The 17458-nt window shown below is 41.7% G+C and overlaps 1 protein-coding gene across 13 annotated transcripts in view; it reads left to right on the forward strand.

Annotated features, from left to right (window-relative positions):
- The window catches only part of fbrsl1 (fibrosin-like 1), a 317636-nt gene that overhangs the window by 95593 nt on the left and 204585 nt on the right, over nucleotides 1–17458 (forward strand). For all 13 annotated transcript variants that reach the window (XM_039802814.1, XM_039802815.1, XM_039802823.1 and 10 more), the window contains exon 2: nucleotides 8737–8961. In XM_039802814.1, the coding sequence (XP_039658748.1) occupies nucleotides 8737–8961 (225 nt within the window). The remainder of the gene's footprint in view (nucleotides 1–8736; nucleotides 8962–17458) is intronic.

A 17458-nucleotide genomic window follows, 5' to 3' on the forward strand; every position in this document is an offset into this window, starting at 1 on the left:
TCTCCTGCAGCTATTATAGATCTGTTGTCAGAGTCGTGGACTGTGAATAAATGGAAATGGCACAGATAGGCTTTTGAAATTTGTTTATTACTGATACACTGACACAACAGACATGAGACAGATGCAGATGCAAAGTGGCAAATGCGCCAAAAAAGTCTAATTGCTCTGTGGTGCTCGAGCCTAGATATTATAATTAATGGTGCCCAAAATCCTGGCACATACAAAATAAATTGAGAAGCATGACACATTTTTTTACACCTAGTATAGCATCTGTGTGGCACGTTTTCCCTTAAACTGGTATGAACTGTACGTGCCACCAGTCTTTTGTCTTGATATGTAAACACAAGGTCACATAAGGATAGAAAAGAAATGTGTGGCCTCTCATGCTATTTTCTAAGATAAGTCCTGAAATAAGGTCACTAGCTTAGTTTATGTATTGCCTGCTCAAGGAAAACATTTGAGGACATGCAGCCATTCAGTGAACACATCGGCCGCATGCCTAGTTAGCCCATATCAAAGCTGTTTCGAGGTAATGTTATGTAAGTGCCCACATACACAGTTCAAACCAGGCATGGATTGGCCATCGGGAGTACTCGGAGATATCCTGGTAGGCCGGTCTAGTTGTGTGGGCTGCATGTGCTGCACGCCGGTTGAAAGGTTGTTGTGTTTTTTGATCGTCCCAGATAGAGAGAAGATAGAGAGAAGAGATAATATGATTGGCCCACTTGTGTGTCTTTCATGTGAACACTGGCCATTCACGTCTTTGGTTTCGCTGGCCGGCCCACAGAGAGGAGAAAGATCACATGATTCGCCCACTGGTTTGTCTCTCATCTGAACACTGGCCAATCACATCCTACTACAGCCCACCTCCATCCTACCATAGACACGGAGCGCATTTAAGTCCCGCCCCCACCGGCGGGGAAAACAACTCCACAAAGTGCCTGTAGTTAGCTAAAAACAAAAGATTTAAACATGTCAAATGATTGTTTAAGCACCCTATGTCTACCAGAGAGGACAAGTTAGCTGTTAGCAAGCTAATGTTAGTTATGTATTAGCAAGCTAAGGCACTTGCATACATAATACTAAAGCTTTCTGATTTATCAACATTCCACTATAACACAAGTTGCACACTGTGTTCAAAATGCAGCTTTAGCCAAACTTACAGACTTGTCACCTGTTTACTATACAAGACTTCTTGATGACAGCCATGCTCCACCCTCAGCCTTTAGCCATCTTGCCATAAAGAGCCAGTCAGCCTTTTTGACTTAGTGAGGACACTATCATCCTATCCTACTTACCACACAGCTAATGGCGTTTTTCCATTACATTGTACCTGCTCGACTCGCCTCGACTCACCTCGCCTTTTTTGTTTTCCATTATGAAAAAAAGTCCCTGGTACCTGCCAACAGGTACTTTATTTAGTATCACCTCTGTCGAGGTTGCAAGCGACCTGAGGAGATTCCAAAAGGTGACGTGAAAACCTGCAGACTACTGATTGGTCGGAGAGAATCCTCATTTTTAAATAGTTTAGCCAGCGGTGGTTTTTTTTGCAGCCTCCAACTTCTTTTGGAACAAAATGTGTCTTCTGGCAAACAGCCACATGTCGAGAATCAAAAACAACACCCCTTCCACGTTCTGCGTGTGTGTCGCGTTAGGTCACGGCAGTTTCCTGCGGTGTCGCTATGACGGCCAGCCACGTTCACCTCAGGCATGAGGCGGTACTAAATCTGCAATGGAAAATGGAGGACAGGGCCGAGTCGAGTAGAGCCAGTACTAGCAGTGGGTAAGCGCCATAAGTGGCTGTATTAGGGGCTGCTATCGGCTGGTATGCAGGGTTAAAAATTACATTACATGTCCACCAGATAAATGGCTAGTGAATGTTCAATTTTTACCAGTCACTCAATAGATTACCAGTGTTTTTTTGGCTGGTGAGTGAAGCAAATCTACCAGCATACGGTGCTAATTTTGACCCCTGCTGGTATGTACATGTGTTAAAGGGGAGTGCAAGGATATATGTTACACTGTCGCTGAAGAGGACGTTTTATACTAATGTTGAATGGAGCTTGAATGAGTTGGCAGAATGTTTAGCACACAGCGATGGGTGATGAATATCATGAACTATTATTTAAGGGGTTTGCATTAGGGGTGGGAATCACCAGAGGCCTCACGATACGATATCATCACGATACTTATGTCACGATACAATATTATTGTGATTTTAAAGATGCAATATTCTGCGATATATTGCAATTTATTACCTTTTTTCCAACTTCAAATTTTTCCCAATTTCAAATGATGTCCCCAAATGAAAACTTTGTCGACATCTGTTTTATCTAAAAAGATACATGTCTCTGTTTGTTCATCTCACTTCACTTTTATTGCTGCAAAATGGAATTGTCAAGCAGACAGACTGACCAACACATATATAATACAAGATCAATACTTGGCGTCTGTGTATCGATACAGTATTGCCACGGAAAATATTGCGATACTATGCCTTATCGATTTTTTCCCCCACCCCTAGTTTGCATTGAAGTCTCAAAAATATGTTCATATAACTCTTTTTAGAGTGGCAGCTGCTCCCCATGCCCCCCTAGAGGCTCCACCTGCCACTGTACATAATTCACAGTTGAACAGCTGATTTTAATGTTTTCTACCCCCGGGCCACTTTTGATGACACTGTTGTGGAGAAAGGATGAGAGAGAGTGCTGACATGAATAAAAGGTCACAGGATTGTTGTATTTGCTTGACTGAATGCTGAACTTGGCCAACCCAAGTTCAGCACCCAATTTGTGATCAGAGGTCTGGGACCACAATGTGCTCTGACCCAAACAGGTGGATAGATCTGTCTCATCTGCATAATAAGCCCTTACCTGTGATTGCTAATATTCGGATTATAATTAGAAACATACAGACTAAAAAAACCTGGAAAAAAGAATGCAGTGGACTTTATTTACAACGATAGTATAACTATGCTACATTTGGTTGAAAAGTTTGAAAAGTCAAATCGCTGAATTGTCATAAGCAACGATGACGATGGAAGCTGAATTAAGTTTTAGTTTTCATAATATTTCGGACCATACAAGAAAAATGCATTCCAATTTTGGATGAATACAAATGTTATCTTTACTTTGGAGAATGCTGATCTCCTCTTTTCAGATTATTGAATTCAATTAATAAAGATGAATGTGTCCAACAGTCCAATAATCAGTGAAGTCCTTGTGTTTCACCGTTTTCTACCTGGATGAATGAAGCAGGTGATAACCACAGGGACTTCTTCCAGAACGCTAATGATACTCCACATTTCTTCAAGTTGATGCTTAATTGATCACAGCGCTCACTGCCAGTTTGTTCACAAAGACATGTTTCTATTACTAGCTTAGGAGACGCTGACTTGATGCGTGTTGATGGACCTTCATACTGCAGCTTAAAATACCCCTGCCTAAAAGAAGGAGAACACCTGGTCTGGGCATTCTTTCTTGTCAGTCTGTACCCCCTTTGTCCTCGTAACAGCTCTTTAAAGATGGCTCTTGAGGTAATGAATTTCATGACAAGTGGCCTGCTAATACCCTCTGGTCCCTCATGAGAAATGAATGTGTTTCCTTGTGAGGTGAGAAGAGCTGCTTTGAGCTGCTGTGCGATGTCAGTGTGACGTAGAGCTGTTATCGGGCCTTAAAAGTTCGGCCCGACAAGGCCCGAGCCCGACAGAATTCGTCCCGAGCCCGACAAGAACATTTTGATTGACAGCTTTTTAAAAGCCCGAACCCGTTTACAGCCCGACGTTATTCAAATGTACGCACGCACGCCGCTCTTTTGTCTTTGGTCAAGAATGAGTCATTTATACATTTTTTAACATCATTTATTCATGACTAACGTAGCCTCTAGGCCACTTGGAAGTTGGAACAAAGAAATAAAATAAGTCCTCCAGAGGCCAGCCTCCGTTTCACCTCCTCAGCATCCATTTTCGCGCTAATCGAAACGCATCACCTGACCGCTCATTTACCACGCAACCCGGGGCGCAAGCCTCAGCCCGGCCCGAGCCCGTGTACAATGATAGAAATTAAGACTGATCCCGACAGGTTCAGGCAAAGATCTTCAGCTCTAGTGTGATGCACATTCAGTGTGAATACATGCACAGCAGTAACGGGGTATGGTCTTACCCGGGTTAAGTGAATAACCGGGTAATACCAGTTCTCCCTGTATACATGACTAGATATGTGAGAGGAGAGAATGGCGGGAGTAACTCTACCTACAGTAGAGTAGGTGGTGCTCTACCAACTGTTTGGAATAAGGCTTTTTCTTCTGGTTGACCTTTGTCAAAATCACAACAACTTGGAAAGCGGGGAGAACATGGACAAATTTTCATCACCAGAAATGGGTCTTCTTTATAATACTTGCCATGGCAAAGTCCTCAGTGGGTTTAAAGGTTTAAAGCTTGTGTTGTTGCTGTTGTTTTTTGCACCATTGTTTCCACACACTCAAATCAAAAACCACTGCAGTGGAGGGGGGGGGGGCAGCAATAACCTACAGAGCACGCACAGAAGCGTAACCTGAGCTTGCCCCGGGTAATTGTATACATGCACGAATAGCTTGATACACTGGCCATACATGGTCTGGAATACTGTTATTTAAGACATGTTTAGACTTAAATTCAACTTTTAGAGGTCAGTTGGGTCAGATGTATTTTGGCACAGCGTGGAGGCAACTGTTTTTCCTTTCACAATGAAAAGAAAATAATCAATCTTCCAGCAGTCAGCGAGTGTCCTCCCCGAGCTCAAGTGTTAAAGTGTTTTTTTTCTCTAAACTGGAGGGGAGAAACTCTCATAACTAGAGACACTTCACGTGTTTCCAAACAGCTTCTCCTAGGAGGCTGGGAGCTGTACCGGCAAGAAAGAAAAGAAACCTTTCAGCAGCTATCATATTCAGTGTAGCACAAAATAATGCATGCAAGACTCCTGGACTAGAACATTGTGACGATGCGTAGGTGGTTTTAGGATCGTGGCCCTCTCCAATTAAATTTTAGATAAATTATGCCTGGATTTAAATTGCTTTTGTCCTGGAAGCCTTCCTCCTTTCCATGGCCTGTTTTTTTTGCACTTTCTGACACATGAGCACCTTTTGTCACGGAAGGTGTCATTCATTAGCAGTTATGGGGCTAATGCCCTAGCCATCTGCTAACCTCCCACCCTTGGAGCCAATAATATGATTATTCAGACGGAGCGCTGAGCTGACTGCAGTCGGGCCCGGTGCTGCTGCCTGTGAACAGATGTTGAAACCTGAACCGGCAGCCCTCGGCCTGGAACTCCATGCAGCTTTTTAGCAGCGGCGTGTCGTCCTCTGCCACTCAGACACGCGGTGATCTCCACCGACAGGCTTTACCAAGCAGCATCAAGGCACCAGCTCCACTTGGGCCTGATGAGATCTGGAGATAATATGCAGCAGAAGCCCAGGAGGAGGAGACAATTCAATCACTAGACGCACAAGCAGGCAGCCAGGCTGGCAGCAGTGTTTCCCACAGGCTGGCAGATGTGCATGTGCATCTATTTCTGAGCCTCCTCACTATATCATGTTAGCCATGCCCTTTACTTAGCCCACACTGCCAGTGCATCTAGAGCAGGGGTGTCAAACTCACATCAAGGGCCGGACATATAGAGTTTATTGACATGCTTTTATTTAATAAAAAAACAACAACATACAAATATGTTAGACCATATTGTTGCATGTCCCCACATACTATTTAGTCCACATAAAGCCCTAAACGTGTCAAGAAAAATGGTACTTAGCCACAAAGCATTTAGTCAAGTGAAATAATGCATTCTGATCTGATACATTTTTACAATTTAACAACCATACAGCCAACTCACAACAACCTGCTTCACAGTCCTGAATATGACAACCCAACGGTAGTGTGGGGCATTTAATAAAACAAAATACGTCCTGATATCAAAGCAAAAATAATTCTTTAATGTTGTTCTTGCCCATATTTCTTTAAGTCTTGCATAGTCTCAAAGTCAGCTAATCCCCTGCCAAATTCTGCTTTGAGTGTCTTCAGTTCGTCTGCGCATCTCTCTCTTGGGAAAGCAGTGATAAGCACATTTGCCACTAACTGACAGGTCGGAAAGTGAAAATAATTTCCCTGCTTTTCCAGCTTTCACTGCGCCATGCTTATCTGTCATCAGCTGTTTGCGTCTCTGCAGTTTAATATTCAGGGTGTTGCAATTTTCTGTGATGTCACACATATAAAAGCCAAGTCACGTAACCACTTTGCATCCTCAAGCTCGAGTAGGGCCTTCCTATTCTTGAAACTGGCAATTTCTTCACAGCTCTCATAAAATCTGCGCAACACTTTACCATAGCTTAGCCAACTTATCTCTGTGTGTCATTGCAGACAGTGGATGTGAGCCCGTCTGATTGGTTTATCACTGTGCAGACCACAGCTATAGCTAGGTGGAAGAACCTAAATTGATATGTGAGCCAGATCAAAATTTGCAAGGGGCCGGAATTGGCCTGTGGGCCTTGAGTTTGACACATGTACTCTAGAGCTTAAGACAACGGCAAAATATAAATCACAAATGTTATCCTTATTTCTTAAACTTACTGTACAGTATATAAAAGTCACTAACGCAGTCAGTCTGACTAACATTCAGCCCCGCTCTAGTTTTCCTGCCAAGGTCGTGGCATGATTTTAAAGTGGTGTAGTGGTGTTAGTATAACACATACATAACATAGGGACCCATACACGCAGATTTTGTCATGTTGTTAGTTGTGCATTGAAGTTGATTGAACGTTGAGTGGCTACCTAGATTCTCTGTTTAACTCTTTTTTATAGAAAAACAATGGCTGACACCAGCAATGAAAATGTTTAGTGGGCCCAAAACTCAAAATATCTGCGAACAAAACACACTACCAGTGACGAGCGAAATATGAACACTGAATGAATAATTGTTGAGACTGAAGTAAAGGACCGACCGATAAAGGATTTTTAAGGTACTAATATTTGGTGATTTAAAAATCCGATATATCGGCCGATATATAGCTTTTTTTTAAATCCAGAAATGCATAACAAAACATAAACAGATTTCTCTAACATTAGTTATTTGTAGTTATTTGAGTCCTCATTAAAATAATATGATAAAGCAGTTTAAAAATAAACTTGTTAGTATTATTGTCACAACAGAACAGATCAAAATATATTAAAGTTCTGATAAATAAAATGTATAAAAATACAAACTTAAGATATGAAACTTAAAGTCCTTTGAACAAAAAATCAAAGAGTGTTGCCAACAGGGACGTTGGTGGACAAAATATGCAACGCCAACACTTATCAGAATAATTTGTTTGTCATTATAAATGATTCTGATAAATTAATATTTAAAAAAAATATATAATAATAATAATTTATCGGCCATTATAAATGCCGATACTGATAGTCTGGAAAATGCCTAATATCGGCCGATGATATTGGCCCGCCCATATATCGGTCTGGCTCTAATTTTTGTAGCACGTTTCTACCTTTACAATTTGCCTCTCATTCATCCATCGATAAGTGTTGACGGCACATTTTGGCGTTAGGCATTAGCGTTTGCTTGCTTTTTCAGGCATTTTTGTATTATTTACTACCAAGTTGGCTATGTCCCTGCAAATATCACAGGTGTTTAGATCATACTCCAAGTGGGATGGAGACTTTCAATTGCATTACAAGTGAGAAACTGGTAATTATGGTAACTCTAATATGACATGGAACACTGCATAAGGCTACATGGTGGGTCATTGCGCTGGGAATTATGGGCACTTGTAATATTCTAACATGATCTCTCGGTGCTAAATATTTATTTTTTTGTGCAATACACTGACAAAACAATGCCAGACTTGAACCATCTTGCATTAAAGCAGCTGAAATGAAGCAAACACCAGACAATAGTATTAGTAGGACATACACAGCATGGGGCCATTTTTGTCTGTCTGTGGTCAGGAGGTGACCGGGGGGCGGGGCAAAGGAAAACCGTTGAGTAATTTACCTGGCAGGTACAAATGATGTTTGAATTCCAATAAACAATCACCAATTCCATACAGGCCGTAACTGAAGCATGAAAGGAATGATTAGTTAAAGGGAGAAATTGCTTAGTCATAGTGTAAGCGTAAAGCGACTGTATTTTCTAGTGTGTGTTAAAGCAGCACTTCATATCATAAGCTCATTATATCTGAGCCCTAAAGTGATTATGGGCTCCAGTAAGGCATTGTTCAGCTGTTGACAGGATTAAAGATGACTTAAGAGAGAGAGAGTGTCGCCGCTCCATGCTCGAGTGTTTGCTTGCTTTGTATAAGCCAGCAGTGAAAGGGGCTGCACGCTTGACTGTTTGCCAGCTGCGGCGCCGCACACCCTCCCTCCACTCTTTTACACATTCATCTCCCACCACTCTGTCCACCCTTCTAGATATATGTCTGCTTTGTTCTTGTTCAAAGTGGTGTCATTTTCCATAGACTTTTCATCACCTGGTGTACAATTGTTTTAGGGTTTTTAAGGAAATCCTTGAGCTACTAAAGGCAGTAAATCTCTCTTGTGAGCGTGGCATTGATTAGTACCTGTGTTACTGGGTGTTAGTGCAGGATGCAGTCAAAATGAAAGCGGAAGGGCTGTGTGCAACGGGCTACATGGCATCCTCTAACACTGCCTCTGTGAATCGTAATCATTGACTGTGTCTAGATTTCTAATGTGCTTTTGTCTCCTCGCTGCAGAAGAAGACTGGAATTGTGAAGACACAGGAGAAGAAAGAGCGTTGGAAGGACAAAAAGGTGGCGAAGCGGCAGAAGAAGGACGACAAGGAGGTGGAGGAGGAAGAGGAGAATGTCCAGCCGGTGGTGGATCCCCTGGAGAATGGCTTCCTTCATCACGCCCAGCGGGAGCAGGACAGGATCACTGAGAGGCTGCTGAAGAAGACTTACTCCAAGAAGAACAAAATGGTCAGTGTCTCGGCCTCCATTGTTTTAAAAAAGAATAAACATATTTTAAGTAATTCTTACTGGACAATAGTTCAATATAAGTTAGAAAGGTTACTATATGTTGAATAGACTATGGATGTGTGGCTTTTGCTGTGAAGGCAGGGGAGCCAATCAGCTGCTTTGGAAGCATCTGGTTCCACTTCTTTGATGTGATTGGTCAGTACTGTTATTTCCAAACTGTTCTTTTACTACGAAGCAGGACAGTCTTTTCTCCGAGTATGTACTTTCCATCCATCTGACAGCTGTTCCACATTCACCTTAGAAAGAGGTGTGAAGAGTGTAAACAGAGCCTCACACCCATGTCAGATGGGACTTTACCTATTTGTGTGTCAGCACAGACTTTACAGGTAGCACAGTGCTGAGGAGAGCAAGAGTTAACTTCACTTCACATGAGACACTTCAGTCCCCTCTATCCGTGCACCATCACACCACTTCTCAGTGTTCAGCACAGGAGAGAATCATTTTCTCCAAATACAGTAATCAACCTCTGTTCCGAGTCTGCTAAAGGCTGGAGTTTTGGCCCATCAGAGCTGTCAAAAGATTGCCACGGTCATTTGGAAAATGGTACGGTATATGTAATTAGTTGTCATTGTTTTTGAAATAGAAACTTTTGACACTACTCACGTTGTCCTTCAGGGAAGTCCAGGTCATTGCACACAGTCTTTATTTGTTTGAGGTTTTGTCAGCAGCAGCCTTTTGTAGGTAGTAATCACATTGTGGTTGGTGGTAACCCCTTTGTTAATGGGTTCAGCTTACTGTATTTCAGTTGATGCCAATAGTTATCTTTTGCATTTTGGGCTCTGCATTAGTAGTGATTAGAGCCCGACCGATATTGGCCTATCACAGACATATGGCTATGTATCGGTATTGGCGTATATTTTTATTTTATTTATTCTTTATTTCCTCAGCGTTCATTTCTAGAATTGGTTGACAATGTACAGTAGTACATTGAATGTATAATGTACATGTGTAATAATTATATCGTGCACAATCCACATAAAAAAGGTATATTTTCATTCCACCTCAAAATTCATTGTAACGGCCTTTATATTGGCAATCTGTGAATTTCTCCCCTCTAAAATCGGTTTTCAAAAATCCCATATGGGTCAGGCAGTAGTGACTTCTTCTTTGCTGTGATCATGGAATCACTCGTTGATACTAGGTAGATGGCTAGTCTATTTGCAGATGTATTGACTTGGTGGCAATAGCACCTTGTTTAAGCAAGTTTGACAACTATGACACTGCATTACAGCAGAGCAGCTAATACAGAGGTGAGGCCACACAACAGTAGCCTATGGCAGCAGCGGTAGCCTACACAGAATGACACATCGACTGTACTGTAGGTGCGCTATGGGAGTTTTCTATTGGTTTGGGATTGTAGTGTTTATTTGTAATTCCCTTACTGAAACAAAGGAGGAAACTTACAAACTTCATCATAGGGAAAGAATTATAGGGGATCAGTTAGATAGCCTTTGGACCTCATGTGTGTTTTATACACTGGTGAGCCATGGAGCTACCAAAAGTGGTTTCATAAGCAAATTGTTGGTATGCTGCCTTCAGGTGAATTTACCCTGCTATCCCATACTTGTTTTCCTTCACTGCAGAAGTGGTTTTCTGTTTGTTTATGCAGATAGAGGGCTGCCAGTATCCCCGGCTTCAAGCACACTGCTGAGCCCACAGAGTCTGTCCCAGCGAGATAGCCCATCTATGTGTTAACAGTTTGTTTAAATGGGCGGATGTTTTTATGCCCCTGTCCGAGGCCAAGCTCCACCATAGTGCTGTTGAGGATAAGAGGGGAAATGTAGTCAGGAAGCCAAACTAAATAATGAGGCTGTGTAGCCCGGGGGCCTCCTCCACAGACAAAAATATCTCTCGGAGATAAGATTTCCTAAGGAAGTTAACATGGCTGAAAATGAGTTTGGCTGTGATATTTAGTTTGCTAAGAGACGGATGAGGCTGCCAATAGTTATACTTAAAATATACATTCCAGTTCAGATAATAACTGCATAATATCACCAAATGCTGCAGTCAGGTGAAAACCTTTTTACAGTAACTTCTTCTGAAGATTTACTACACATGCTCCCAAGGAGCTGGAGATAGAGGAATTATAAAAGCAGCTCAAAACCCACAGGAAAAATAAAGCTAAAAAGTTTGTTTTATGTTTCGACCCATCAGTAGTGAGATATTTCTTTGTCCTTGCAATATATAATAGAGAAATAAAATTGAATTTAAACCTTGTATTATTGTGGCACGAGAGAAGCTGTATTGTTTTGCTTCCCAAATGATATTACTGCAGATTGAATGAGTAGCTTGATCTAACATCTATTTATGTGTCGTGTTTTTTTGTGCTGCCTAAGTGCAAATTGAAATAATGTCTTGGAGGCACATCAACAAATGCACCTAGCTCCAGAATGAAGTGTATTTTACTGCCGTCAGCCAAACCACAAATCTGAGTGTATATATATATTTTTTTATTATTGAAACATCAACATACTACAGACAATTCAATCGGTTGCTACCAACCCAGCTACCCCTCAACCCTCATCCCTATCCCCCTCTCCCCCTCCACCAACCAACAACATAGTAATACCTACACAGACAGAGCATCCTTATTACTGTAAATAAAATATCTTTAGATATCCAATTTGTCTAGATTAAAGCTGTATTTGGTTGTACCCTTGACCCTTGCTAATGATAGTTCCAGAAATGTCCAAAAAGCTCTGCGTGTTTTGTGTGTAAAGGAAAGGAGGGAATCATCAATCAGAAGATGTAAAGCAGGGTCCATTGGTAATTGTAACCCTGTTAGTTCTGCAAGGTTACTAACAAGCTTACCCCCCCAAAAAACCTATACAGCATGTATAAAAAAAAAAGCCAAATGGTTCCGTGAGAGCAAAATGAACACTATGGGTCAGGTACCGGTCCTATTTGATATCTGATTATCGATGTTGGATATGCTCTATGACAACATTTCAAATGTATATACTGATGATTTTGGTTTTTTGAAGCACCAAGAACATTATCCAGATATATCCCTATCTCAAGCTTTCATTCTTGATGTCAGCATATATTTCTGGGAGTTTAATTCTCACTCTGTATCCAATTTTAAATGGGATGTTGTTTTTTTTATCTGACCTCCAGGGAACCCCGTAGGCTTTACAAGCTGATCTTACTCTGAAGAAGAAGAAAAGAGAGTGTTTATCAATATTATATTGAGATAGTGTTTGCCCCATTAATACCTTGAAGAGTTGTAAACCTTTTAGTCTTCCCCCCAGATAGAAGGTGATGACTAATGTTGCATATCAAGGATGATTTGCACCATACTTAGGAACTAAATTTAGGAATTTTTCTGCCGGTCTAAATACTTGTAGCATAAAAGTTTAAATTGGACTGTGAATATATAAACCACAATATTTGTTAGACATACAGAATCTATGAGGAGAAAGTATTTTAAAAATCTGAGTTTATGTTGCGGAATGTATAACAAAATGGTTATTTTATCATTGATGTGCATCGAAGTAATAAAAGAAGTCAGAGTGTACACGCGATACTGTGTACAGTACCACATACTAAAACTACAGTAACCATATGTAGTATTCAACAGCAGAGGTTTCTGTGTCAGTGGACCATTGTAATGAATGTCTCTGCAGCACTTTGCAGCAGCTTAGAGGGAGAGTTAGTCTGGCTTGGATAAGGCACTGGACTGAGTAAGGCACATTGACCCCATGCATTGCTCAAGTCCCCTAAAAAAACAAATCCTAAATCCTGTGATCCGTAGATAGCTGGAGTACTGCTGGTTACCTATGCCCTGGTGGTTCCCTGTTGCTCTTACTTAACTTCTAAACTGTCCAAGCCCCTTCCTTTGTTCTTGCATCAGCTGCTTACTTTAATCTTTGTCTGGCTGAAGCAATGTTTGACTGTCTCACTGTCTAGCTAAAATATCTTTTAACCTGCATGATGTGAGCTAAAGCCTGCCTTTATTGCGTAACTAAAACTCCCAATTCCCAGCTACATTATTGCTGTTTTGAGAACTAACAATTATGCTGTGTTCACATGCTGTGGGAAACAACAACGCCCAATTCCAGGGCGGCTGTGGCTCAGGAGGAGGAGGTAGAGCAGGTTGCCCAGCTGCTGTACTGTATAAATGCAGTCCATCCATTATCACAGTGCAGATGAGACTCAGCACATGATCATGTTGCATAACTAATTAATCCTAGATAACATTATGAAATATGAAACGGTTGATCCACACCCATAAATAAGCATTAAGAAAGCTGAATGGGTCCTCTGTTTTTCTTGAAGTACGAGTGGTGTTTGATCAGGCCTGTTTCTTAAGTGGCTCCCTTTGCTTTTTATCCCACACCCACCTGCTGTCATCATATGATTTATTATATATATTGTTGCCAAATAAGAATTTGTGCATGTGTGGCAAGCAGAGGCACATTACAACACAATCAATCTGCTGAGGGTCTTACAAAGCCTGTGGGCCAACATGCCCCACTAAAACCTTTTAATGGGAGCGTATGAACAATTTGATTGTTTTTATTCACATTTATCAATATAAATAAAGGCATATTCCCGTGGTTATTGTGTTATGGGATTGAGGTGTTGATTGATTCGGCGTTGCTGAGTCCAGTCTCTCTGGGTCAAGTGCATATCATACGGAGTATAACGGAGCTTAGGAGATAGCAATAGGTAGGGATATCTATTCTTACTTCATCCTCAACCCCTGTGATGTTTCCATGCTCTCTGAGGGTCTCTGATAGATGGAATCCCATGCATATGAACCACATTTGATGGACGGGGCTTCAATGAGGAGCCCTTTGTAGATTTGATCTGCCACAAAAAATGTCCTTGGCAACAGCGCCTACAGGCTCACACTCAAATGTCATAGTCATGTGGTTTTTTTTGTATTCACAGTTCTCTTTGCTGCTAAGTTAACTTAACAGTACCATGTACACATGTACTTTTACTTACATCCAATAAGGCAAACTGTAGATCCTTTTATCAAACAAACACTGAGCAGATGGATGTTCATGCACACATCAAAAAGACGGTTGTTGTAACTGTGGGAAAAGGGCAGCACGGAGCAGCCATCTGGGCTTTACAGCATCTGTTGACACGTTATGGCTGATGATATTGATGGGATAGGTATGTATACTTTTAGGATCCTCTCCTACCACAACGATCAGCTCAAGTGCACTTGAAGCATTTTCTACTTTGTCCTTCAGGCTGCCCTTGTGGCCGGCGTAGTTTTGCCCTTCCTTATTTCTTTCTGTTGTGCTGTGTCTCCTGTCAGAGGAGGTGTCCCGGATGTAAGACACGCTATGATCCACAGGGGCTGTGCTCATGTGTTGGTCTCCTCGAGGCACCCCGGGGTGCCAGAAGCTCGCCGAAAGGACAGGAGCTGCAGTGTCGGAGCAGAGTTTGCCACAGGGAGGCAGTGGGTGACAGCACTTGATCTAATTAGAAGATTTGTCAGGACCTTAGGAAGGGTCGAGCATACTGTATGTGTGAGAGTAGGTTAGGGTAAACTACTGTTCTTTCTTTCTTCATCCAACAATATGTACCTGTCCTTTGCTCGGCCAGAAATGAAACAAAATCTATTTCATTGGATTTTGATTTTTGGCAAGGAGCATCAAGAAACTCACAACTGAGATTTTGTCATTAACATTGTAGGTCAAAGTAATATCCATAAACCAATAGACCAGTCTGACCTGCGTTGTTGCGTCATTCCCTGCTGTAAGATACCAGAGAAGCAGCTCGCAGGTACCTTCAATATGCTTCAAATGGGGGTCATGAATAACACGTAATGCTGACTCGCTCATGCAACTCACTGAAAGCTACACATCACATCATCATCCGTGTCCATTACTGCAGTGGCCTACCCTGTGCTACACGCACAGACACACACTCACGCACACTCCACTAACAATGTCATACAGAAAAACATCTCTGGACACTTCAGTCTATTATTCCAACACCCCACTCAGGCAAACCCCCCCCAGTCATACTCAGACCAGCCTGTGGACATGAAGCCAGCGTCCTGCATGCCCCTGTCACACTGTAGCTGCCTCAGGATTACTTCCTCTTTTCATATCTAGGTGTGTTTATAAGCAGTAAGCCAGCCAGAGACCGATCAGATTAGCTGGGGCATTAACGGTGCACTGGAGCATAGTTCACGGGCAGCCTGAGAGCTGAGATAGACACAAGAGCTCTGCTGGCCATCGGCAGTGGGGCCGCGGTAACAGGCGAGTGATCAGGATGACTGATAGCGGTAGGGTGGTTGTTATCTGGGGAGCAGCGACCCTGAGCGGTAGCAGCTCGTCTCAGGAGACAATATCTCTCCCGGCTCACTCTACTTCCAGCCCATTTAAACTGGGGATCAAGGTGAATCTTGTCCCATTGGAGTCCTTCTGGGCAAGTGGCTGAGCTGCAATTTACTATTGTTGACTGACTTTAAGTCAAAAATGTCCATTTTTGATGTTGTTCTGACAGAAACAATGGATGTCAGATTTTGCTGGACATATTGAAAGAACTTAAAGGTCCAGTGTGTGACGTTTTCAGTTGTTCGTTATCAAAATCTGTGTTGCCCGTTCACAAACTTGTCCTTTTTCATGAATATTTACCTCCACCATCAATTCCAAGTATTCCTTTTGGCTAGAAATTTTATATTTTCATTCACATGAACTGGGGTAGAAGCTCCATATTCATGCTCCATCTTGAAATACGTTAGCCGGTAAGGGACATACAGGACGTACTGCTCTGCCTTTCGCGTTTTCACTGTCACATGATAAACTCACAGGTGCTGCTAATGGGTATCGTAGCTTCCCGGCCCCCGGCAAGTTTGAAGAAGGAAACATGGAGGACCACACATATTCAAAATCCAAATTTCAGGAACAGGAGTCTTCTTCTTCTTCGCCCAGAAAAAGAAAAAGGAGATTGAAAAGAGCAAGAGACCGTCTTTTTACCGTAGCTGTAATACCTACTTTGAACTGCGCGGTGAGAGAAAGTTGATTGTGATATATGATCTCAACGCTAGATGGGAGAAATTCCCACACATTGGACCTTTAACATCAGTATGATGATACAATGAAGTTCCATATTTAGGCTACAGGACACAAGATGTTACTGTAGCTGAAATGTTCTTTGCTAAAGACTTTTTCCTCCACCACATAAAGAAATATTTGTTCTACTTATTCTTACACCTTTTGCTCACTTTCCGATTATCTGCTTGTGATGTTTTGGTTTATCGAGGAACTAAAACACTGTCTGCTTTTGCACTTGTAATGAGATCAGCCCTAGATGTGAGATCCTTGATGTAATTATGGGGTTGGAAAGCTTGTAAGTGGTAACGCGATAGAAAAGGCCTTTATTCCTGTTACTCAGGTTGACGCTGCAATTTAACAGAGAGCATCATTAGATGAGTGGATAATGAGGCACGCTGCAGAGGTAACTACAGGCACATCCCATCACATGCGAATGTGTGCAGAGTAGAAAAGACAGAGACGAGTGGAGGAGCGTGACTTGTAATAGACCTTGACAGATCAATTAGTCAGCTGCTTGTAACATGAACATGTATGCTTGATCACACGGCGGATAATTGTCTTTACCACATCAAAGACCAGTTAGCAGACAAAGACACAGGTGCCTGTTCAAGAGAGAGATAAATGACAATATGAAGTGTTTAATTCCAAAAATTAGGTGTCTGATTATTTAGAAATGAATACATCCACACACACACACACACACACACACACACACACACACTGATAAACGGATGGCTGACATTAGATGTACCCTGGCAATGTTGGATGCCTTGCCTACGAATCATTCAGAAAGGAATATTATCATCTGCCTTTTAAGCCTAGCACATTTTTTATTTCAATATGGGCTTCTTTTTTTTTAAACCTTTTGATTATTATTTGATAATATTGGAAGGGACTGCATAAGCATTGGCCACAGCTAGTGTAGGCAACGCGTTCTCATGAACGTATGATATTGTACGAAAACGTAGTTTTACTCTCTCGAGTATTACTCTCCCTACAAAAACTACTTCCCAGCTGTACCATGGGTTTAAACCAGTAACCTTATCCACACTGTATTCATAAAATTCTACTGTGGTTCAACCATGCCCGTATGAATCATGACTAAGTCGTCTTATTTTGGCTTGAATAGCTATAAAAATACAGTAAAGTGTTTCAGTTTAAAACGAGAAATTGATGACTTCATTAACTTGAATTGCTGCCCAAGGAATTACAAGAGCATTTGATGACTCTCCAGTAAAGCATCTACCATAGTAGCATGGAAATGACATAAATAAGAAACTCCCATTTTCCCAGTAGAGGATAGTAAAGCCAGCTAATGAGAACAGAGCTCAGAGAATGCGGTGTGCAGAGGTAATATATCACCATAATAAATGTTGGAATGATAACACAGCTCTGTTAATTGATGTTTGGCT

Source organism: Perca fluviatilis, chromosome 6, assembly GCF_010015445.1.
Source record: "Perca fluviatilis chromosome 6, GENO_Pfluv_1.0, whole genome shotgun sequence".
Lineage (NCBI taxonomy): Eukaryota > Metazoa > Chordata > Actinopteri > Perciformes > Percidae > Perca > Perca fluviatilis.